This window comes from Ammodytes marinus (genome assembly GCF_949987685.1).
Source record: "Ammodytes marinus genome assembly, contig: scaffold_218, whole genome shotgun sequence".
Taxonomy (NCBI): Eukaryota; Metazoa; Chordata; class Actinopteri; order Uranoscopiformes; family Ammodytidae; genus Ammodytes; species Ammodytes marinus.
This window is the reverse complement of record NW_027648359.1, coordinates 37,501-47,500: the sequence shown is the minus strand read 5'-3', so window position 1 is coordinate 47,500 and position 10,000 is coordinate 37,501. Positions and strand designations below refer to the sequence as shown.

The 10,000-nt window shown below is 39.5% G+C and overlaps 1 protein-coding gene across 1 annotated transcript in view; it reads right to left on the bottom strand.

Annotated features, from left to right (window-relative positions):
* The window catches only part of LOC307270649 (exportin-7-like), a gene marked incomplete at both ends in the record, with an annotated part of 29,914 nt that extends 20,368 nt beyond the window's left edge, over positions 1-9,546 (bottom strand). Inside the window, 3 exon segments of the mRNA XM_080054533.1 lie at positions 615-761; positions 8,431-8,505; positions 9,529-9,546. Coding sequence (XP_079910659.1) covers positions 615-761; positions 8,431-8,505; positions 9,529-9,546 — 240 coding nt within the window.
* Positions 9,547-10,000: the final 454 nt, after the last annotated feature.

Genomic DNA, 10,000 nt, shown 5'->3' with positions numbered 1-10,000 from the left:
TTTACAGACCAGTTTACAGAGCCTAGGCTGTGTATTAACACTGGAATGTTTCTGGAAAAATGGCTACCGTTATTTTTCTTTATTTTTTTTAAGATATTTTTTTTTTGGCATTTGTATGCTTTATTGATAGTGTAGAGACAGAGTTGAAATGGGGCAGAGAGGGGAGTGACACGCAGAGAACGACCGCGGGCTGGAATCGAACCCGGGTCCGCTGCTGGCCGAGGCCCATGGGGGGGGACGCCCTACCAACTGAGCTAAGGGGGGGGACGCCCTACCAACTGAGCTAAGGGCGCCCCACTGTTAATTTCTGATGAGTGACTTTAAGGTGTGTACTGTGTAGGTATATAGAAGTGCATGTATATTTCTATTGGGCATTGCCACACACACAAAGACAGACAGACAGACAGACAGACAGACAGACACACACACACACACACACACACACACACACACTCTTAAACTCAAACTTACACTGCCTCTCTCTAGCAGTAGTTGAGACAGACGGACAGACAGACAGACAGACAGACAGACAGACAGACAGACAGACACACGGACGGACGGACAGACAGACAGAACGACAGACGACCCCCCCCCCCCCCCCCCTATAAACTTACACTGCCTCTCTCTAGCAGTAGCTGACACTTGCTGAGGCAGTCAGGACTGTTGGTGAATTCCACGAGAGCTTTTTCTGCCTGAAGTCTCACGTCCGAGTCTGTGGTTTCATAGAGCTGCTTACACAGGATCTCCAGCTGGGCCAGGCCCTGAAGACACAGAGACAATATATTAGTGACATTATATACACACACACACACACACACACACAGGCCCTAAGAGACACACACACATTATTGGGCTCACACACACACACACACACACACACAGACCCTGAGAGACACACACAGACTTATCAGTAACACACACATTATTAGGCTCACACACACACACACTCTGACACACACACACTCTCTCATACACAGACACACACACATTATTACGCTCACACACACTTTCTCTGAGACACACACACACACACACACACACAATATATTGGTGACATTATACACACACACACAGGCCCTAAAGAGACACACACAGACACAGGGGCTATTAGGCTCACACACACACAGGCCCTGAAGACACACAGACACAGGGGCTTATCAGCAACACACACATTATTAGGGTGTCTCACACACACACACACTCTGACACACACATATGATACTCACACACACAATATATTGGTGACATTATACACACACACACAGGCCCTAAAGAGACACACAGACACACAGGGGCTTATCAGTAACACACACATTATTATGCTCACACACACATTATTATGCTCACACACACACACACACTGACACACACACACACACAGACAGACAGACACACTGCGATTCACACAAACACACGTAAAAAAATCATGTTTCATACAAGTTTACTAACCCGAAGTCCCACAATTTTTTTTTTCTTTTACAATATATTAGTGACATAAGACACACACAGAGACACAGGGGCTTATCAGTAACACACACATTAATAGGCTCACACACACATTATTACGCTCACACACACGCACACACACACACTCTCTGACACACACATATGATACTCACACACACACAATATATTAGTGACATTATACACACACACACACACACACACACACACACACACACACACACACACACACACACAGGCCCTAAAGAGACACACACAGACACAGGGGCTTATCAGTAACACACACATTATTAGGCTCTCACACACACTCTCTGACTCTCTCACTCACACACCTATACATACGACTCACACACACACACGTTTACTAATCCAAAGTATCACAACTTTTTTTTAACAATATATTAGTGACATAAGACACACACACACACACACGGGCTTATCAGTAACACACACATTATTAGGGTCTCACACACATTATTAGGCTCTCACACACACTCTGACTCACACACCCCTATATCTACGACTCACACACACGTTTACTAACCCAAAGTATCACAACTTTTTTTTAACAATATATTAGTGACACACACACACACACACACACACAGATACAAGGGCTTATCAGTTACACACACATTATTAGGTGTCTCATACACAGACACACACACATTATTACGCTCACACACACTCTCTCATACACGCACACACACACACACACACACACACATGATACTCACACACACAATATATTAGTGATATTATACACACACACACAGATACAAGGGCTTATCAGTTACACACACATTATTAGGCTCACACACACACACACACACACACACATTACTATAACTGGTAACAATCAGTAACACACACATTATGCTCTTACACAGAAAAAAATACTACAATTCGAGACATTCGCACAGGGTGTTCCTATCAAATTTACTGTCTCATATATATATATATTTTTTTTTACACAATATATTATCAACATTATTTACACATACATAGGAAGATATGGGGCTTATCAGTTCCACACACACACACACACACACACACACACACACACACACTAGAACAATCGCACATCATGTTCCATGGCGATAACAGTTCGTTAACCCACAGTGTGTTGTCATTCAGTAAACTTGAGGACAGTTGGCCCAGGCGCCAATCAACTGAACAATAACAACAGCTATTATGATCATCAATGGACCAATTAATCGCCGAAAAGCTATTTTTTTTTGGGCATTTTTATGCTTTATTGATAGTGTAGAGACAGAGTTGAAATGGGGCAGAGAGGGGAGTGACATGCAGAGAACGACCGCGGGCTGGAATCAAACCCGGGTCCGCTGCTGGCCGAGGCCCATGGGGGGGGGACGCCCTACTAACTGAGCTAAGGGCGGACCCTTTAAAAAGCTATTTCTGATGGTTACAAAAGTAAATAATAATAAATTTACTTCGATAGATTACATTAAAATAAATTGAACCATATTTTGTTTTTTGTGAAAAACAAAGTGACACAGACTCAGATAATTGTTTAGGATATTTTGAAAATAAAAACTGAATGGGGGCGCCCTTAGCTCAGTTGGTAGGGCGTCCCCCCCCCCCATGGGCCTCGGCCAGCAGCGGACCTGGGTTCGATTCCAGCCCACGGTCGTTCTCTGCATGTCACTCCCCTCTCTGCCCCATTTCAACTCTGTCTCTACACTATCAATAAAGCATAAAAATGTAAAAAAAAATCTTAAAAAAAAATTATATATATATATACAGTATCTCACAAAAGTGAGTACACCCCTCACATTTCTTCAAATATTTCATTATATCTTTCCATGCGACAACACTGAATAAATGACACTTTGATACAATGTCAAGTAGTCAGTGTACAGCTTGTATAACAGTGTAAATTTACTGTCCCCTCAAAATAACTCGACACACAGCCATTAATGTCTAAACTGTTGGCAACAAAAGTGAGTACACCCCTAAGAAAAAATGTCCAAATTGGGCCCAAAGTGTAAATTTTTTGTTTTGCCATCATTATTTTCTAGCGCTGCCTTAACCCTCTTGGGCATGTAGTTCACTAGAGCTTCACAGGTTGCAACTGGAACCCTCTTCTACCCATTCATGACGACATCAAGGAGCTGGTGGATATTAGAGTCCTTGCGCTCCTCCATCTCCCGTTTGAGGATGCCCCAAAGATGCTCAATAGGGTTTAAGACTGGTGACATGCTTGGCCAGTCCATAACCTTTACCCTCAGCTTCTTTAGCAAACCAGTGGTCGTTCGGAGGTGTGTTTGGGGTCGTTATCATGTTGCAGTACTGCCCTGCGGCCCAGTTTATGAAGGGAGGGGATCATGCTCTGCTTCAGTATGTCACAGTACATGTTAGAATTCAATGAACTGTAGATCCCCAGTGCTGGCAGCACTCATGCAGCCCCAGACCATGACACTCCAACCACCATGCTTGACTCTAGGCAAGACACACTTGTCTTTGTACTCCTCACCTGGTTGCCGCTCCACACTCTTAACACCATCTGAACCAAATAAATGTATTTTGGTCTCATCAGACCACAGGACATGGTTGCAGTAATCCATGTCCGTAGTCTGTTTGTCTTCAGCAAACTTTTTGTGGGGTTTCTTGTGCATCATCTTTAGAATAGGCTTCCTTCTGGGATGACAGCCATGCAGACCAGTATGATGCAGAGTGCGGCGTATGGTCTGAGCACTGACAGGTTGACCCCCCACCCCTTCAAGCCCTTCAGCAATGCTGGCAGCACTCATACGTCTATTTTCCAAAGCCGACCTCTGTGTACGACGCTGACCACGTGCACTCAACCTTCGTAAACTGGGCCGCAGGGTGGTATTGCAACATGATAACGACCCCAAACACACCTCCAAGACGACCAGTGGCTTGCTAAAAAAGCTGAGGGTAAAGGTTATGGCCTGGCCAAGCATGTCTCCAGACCTAAACCCTATTGAGCATCTTTGGGGCATCCTCAAACAGAAGGTGGAGGAGCGCAAGGTCTTTAATATCCACCAGCTCTGTGATGCTGTCATAAATGGGTGGAAGAGGGTTCCAGTTGCAACCTGTGAAGCTCTAGTGAACTACATGCCCAAGAGGGTTAAGGCAGTGCTGGAAAATAATGGTGGCCACACAAAATATTTACACTTTGGGCCCAATTTGTAAATTTTTTCTAAGGGGTGTACTCACTTTTGTTGCCAGCAGTTTAGACATTAATGGCTGTGTGTCGAGTTATTTTGAGGGGACAGTAAATTTACACTGTAATACAAGCTGTACACTAACTACTTGACATTGTATCAAAGTGTCATTTATTCAGTGTTGTCCCATGGAAAGATATAAAGAAAAATGTGAAGAAATGTGAGGGGTGTACTCACTTTTGTGAGATACTGTATATAAACTGAAAAAGCAACTCGCAAATTAAACCAATAATGAAAATAATTTCAGCTCTAATTTGCAGTAAATTCACCCGAGTGTTTACTAAATATAAACTTAAAGACCTACTTCACCGGTTTGAATATGAAGGTGTATTGAATTCTGAGATCCTATGTAGTATAAATGTGCAAAAAAAATTGAAATCGGTTCATCCTAGCCTGAGAAAAGGCAGAAAGAGTGTTTTTTTTAACCCTATATTTCTCTTTCTCGTGACATCACAGAAAGAGAAATATAGGGTTAAAAAAAAACTTACTTTGTAAATATTACTGTGATGTCACAGTAAAAGACATCACAGTAATATTTACAAAGTAAGTTTTCTTTTGAAGTAGGCCGGTGAAGTAGGCCTTTAAGATATAAAGCATTTTCCCTGGAAGTAAATAAGCACATTTTGGTTAGATTATGAGCGGTCTCCTCCCGTAAACCGAAAATTAATGATATCAAAAGTATTCACGTGGCCGGGAGGGAAAGTGCTGAGTCATGCACAGTCATGGTGAGATGCTAGCTCATGATACAAGTCTAAATAGTTCAACATACTGAGGCCTAGGCGGATAAATTAGGAGATTATTGTGTGTGTGTGTGTGTGTGTGTGTGTGTGGGTGGGTGTGGGTGTGGGTGTGGGGGGGATGTGTGTGTGTGTGTGTGTGTGTGTGAGTGAGTGTACGTCGACTCGAGTGTGTGTTGGAGTGAGAGTGAGTGAGTATGTGTGTGTACGATGTGTGAGTGAGTGAGTGTGTGTGTGTGAGTGAGTGTGTGTGTATGTGTGTGTGTGTGTGTGAGAGAGAGAATTATCAGTGCTTAAAATGTGTGTACTAGCAGCAGTTACAAACATTACATCATGTCTGTTTATGAATCAGATAAGAATTTAGCACCAAACACTGTCTTGCACACGATCAGTGAAACTACAAGAATTGAGCCTATAATTTATTCATGAACATTGCATCAGTTATATACACACACAGGCTGAGAGCGGTTACATCACCGTTTAAAAAAAGATGCCCGTTTACATGTCCACAATAATCTGATAACTGGGCATAATCAGGTAATGGTAATAGTTTTTGATGCTATTTTACATGCTTGTTTATTTACAAGTTTCTTATAAACTCTATCTGCAAAATTTACAGACATGCCCTGTATTCCAAATCACATACTCTTTCTTTTTACTACACTACATACTAAAGTACAGAAGAGTTTTAGTCTTTTTACTACACTACATACTAAAGTACAGAAGAGTTTTAGTCTTTTTACTACACTACATACTAAAGTACAGAAGAGTTTTAGTCTTTTTACTACACTACATACTAAAGTACAGAAGAGTTTTAGTCTTTTTACTACACTACATACTAAAGTACAGAAGAGTTTTAGGGCCACAGACAGGAGAGAAAAAAATCAGATGAGGAAGATTTTTTTTTTCATTATGTTGAGAAATGTCAAGAATAAAGACAAATACTCCAAAATCCTATTGGAGTTAGTGGGGGCATTTATGTATTTTCAGCATACTACAATTGACGTGCAGGTATTGGGACATCCTAAATCTTTTTCTGGCATACTAAATAGTATGGAAGTATGGGAATTGGAACGCAGGGATGGATTAAGCCTAGTCCTGGACTGAATGGAATTTTGAATGCAGATTCTCCACTGAAAGTACAATTTAGTCCAGAACAAGCGTTAATCCATGTCTGTGGAACATGCTCTATATGTGTCTAGGAATGCTTAACGTTAATACACAGCCTAGGCTCTGTAAACTGGTATGTAAACAAAAGGGGGCTCAACGTAGCTAGCAACATGCCCGTTTACAGAGCCTAGGCTGTGTATTAACATTGGATTTTTTTTTCAGCACACACACACACACACACACACACACACAGTACAGACAGGTAGCGGATCATGAGGAGATATTCACTGATTTTGACAAAAAGTGAATTTGACAACAAGCGTTCGCCAGAATCACTGACTCCACCTTTAAGTCACAGTATGGATGGTTGCTATAGGCTATTTATTCTACAATCTACACAGGTGTATTTATATGTTAAGGTGCAGAATAAATACATGTATACATATCTGAGGAGTCTTTCTGTATATTGTCTGATAACAACAATACAAAGCATGGCAGTAGTGATGCTAGCACTAGCTTTTCATACAGACTAGATTGTAAGCTACCTTATCAATTTTCAAAATGATATAATAACATTTAGAGATATTCTTGACTATGCGGGACTCAAAATATAAGCTAGGAATAAGTTATGATGCTTAATTTCAAGCCTGGATGTTGAAAATGGTAAAAGGTGTTAGGGATAACTGTTTTGAAGTAAAGCTATGCAGGTGGTCTCTCTCGCTCACCAATTTAATAAAAGACAGACATCAAGCTATTGCTAAACATAAACAGCGCGGCTTAGTTACGCACATAAACAACCCATTTAATAGACATTTAAGCCTTTAATTATAAGTATTATTGAATAGAAATGAAAGCGGACACGAAGCCGGTCACTTATAGTCAAACAGTTAATATCTTGTTTTCAAACGGTTGCTCGCGCGGGAGATGTCTAGGGCTGAAGCTAACTAGCTTAGCGAGTGCTTTAGCCTCGATTACATTACCATAACAAAACAACAACTGTTTATTTTAACACATAGCCATGAAACAGTGAAATAAAAGGTTAAAATTCGACGAGATTGACGTTAGAAATGTCAATATTGTGGCTCAAACTGGAGCGAAATTGACAGATAAGCAGTTGTACGCGTTAGCCTGACAGCTAGCAAACGGCAGGCTAAAGCACCGTGTTTTTATTGTTTACGTCGCTGAAATGACCCGAAAAACAGCGCTGTTAGGGCGGACATAAAGTGGTACATACATCGGGGGATGTGTGTGGTGTAATACATATGTATTCACGGGGTTTGTTTTGTTTATTAGCCCGAATTCGTCCTAAGAGCTAACCATGGCGCTAACGAGCAGCTAACTGCACTGACAGCAAGGCCACAAGCGCTGAAGTTAGTTTACGATTCGGCAGTTAGAGCGAAAAATTACCTCCATCGTTTTTTCAAGCACTTGTTAATTTTAAATTTGTCCATTTCTCTTCCATAACATGTCTTCTTTCATACTAGTATAAATCAAAGGTCCAACATGTACATTCAGGTGTTTATTTGACTAAACCTTGTCTGTTTGCGTCTGTATATTTCTCCTATACAACCATCTTTAACGGACATTATCTCAAAACATTTTTTTCTCTCCAATACTCTGAACCAAGAATCGCAACTTCTAAATCACTTACATCAACTTAACTTTCCATAATCACTCTTACCACTATTCTGAAGGTTAGGTTGTTCATATGTTGTTAACCGTCTGATTTATGATACATTTTCATGCATTTTCTTAGCCCTATACATACATTTTTTGGGGGGAAAATGTACACAGAACTAGTCAAATATTGCCAAATTTTCATATTTATTTAAACATTTCTAGAAAATATTGTTAATACAAAAAAATATATTGTTTTAATGAAGATATCTATAAGTTTAAAATGTTACCCTATTCACCTGCAGTGACTCGTCTTCAAATGATATGGCCTTCCATGCCTCTACAATTTGTTCAATTTGCGTGTGCTGAAATAAATAAATAATGCATTGTTTAGTTTAATATAATAGTAAATAAAATAAATAAATAAATAAATAATGCGTTGTTTAGTTTAATATAATAAAATAAAATAAATAAATAATGCATTGTTTAGTTTAATAATAATAATAATAATAATAATAATAATAATAATAATAATATCAAGCATAAATAAAAATAAAACAAATACTAAATTCTGCATACATTTTCATTTGATAACTCATTGGCAAATTGTACAATTTTGAGATGATGACACTTTGGAGTATTGTCACAATATTTCATAAACACACACACACACACACACACACACACACACACACACACACACACACACACACACACACACACACACACACACACACACACACACACACACACACACACACACAATACTAATATATAATAAGTTAAACATGTTACCCTATACACATGCAATGTCTCGTCTTAACCGCATATGTAATTATGTACATGATGTTATTGTTTTATTTCGGCTTTACGCTTCATCTAAGCACACTGTTTGTTTTTATTTTTTTAGCCTACTTCTGCACTGTAGTCTATTCGTTTGTTATCTTCGCCTCATTTTGAAATTCTGTATTTATTTGATGCTATGAAAAGGCAATACAATACATTTAAAAAAAAAAGACATTTGTAAAGAAATGCAACAATTTAAAGCCTTGTTGTAAGCATATATGAAATTAAACGTTTTTTTTTATGCTTTTAGACCCAAAATGTAACCCTATTTGCATGCAGTGTCTCGTTTGTAAGTTACATTCCCCTTTACTACCGAATCGAGGCTGACTTCGGCATATACACCAGGCCCACACGACAACACAAGCGACCGCGTCCTTTCTTTAGCACATTGCCCCAAACCGAGCCACCTCCAGCCCGGTTCTCAGGGGTACTTGCACCGACTACTCTACCCAGGAATAAGCACTCGAAATCGGCTACACAAATCGTTCTATCGCCGCTGGAGAAACTGTCGGTAAGAAAAACATGAAAACAGCTCTGCTCACCTGCACATGATCCGCCATTTTTCTCCATTTCATGCACCGCTCTCACACTCCCCCGCTTATGGGTAACGGCAGACAGAACAGCGCCCCCAGTGGTCAAATATTGTTACTGCAACAACCCCCATTCATTTTAGATGTAGACAAAATGTTCAGTTTTAAAAATTATAACAAATAAAAATAATAACTTTAACAAAACTAAATAATTATATAAATTATTTTCATAATTCTAAAATATGAATAAAATAAATTATACCACTGCTTTTGTAAATAGAAAATAATACTCTGAAAAAAAGTATTATTATTAACAGTAAAGTATTCATATTAAATTCCACTAAACAAGAGATGTGTCCTGTGTATTTCTACAGATCGTAAGCATAGACGTAATGTGGATTTTCTTTTAAACATGATTCATTGTTATCAAGAATTGTACTTTTTTCTGCATATTTTATCATACACATCTCTTTTTAGTGTAGGC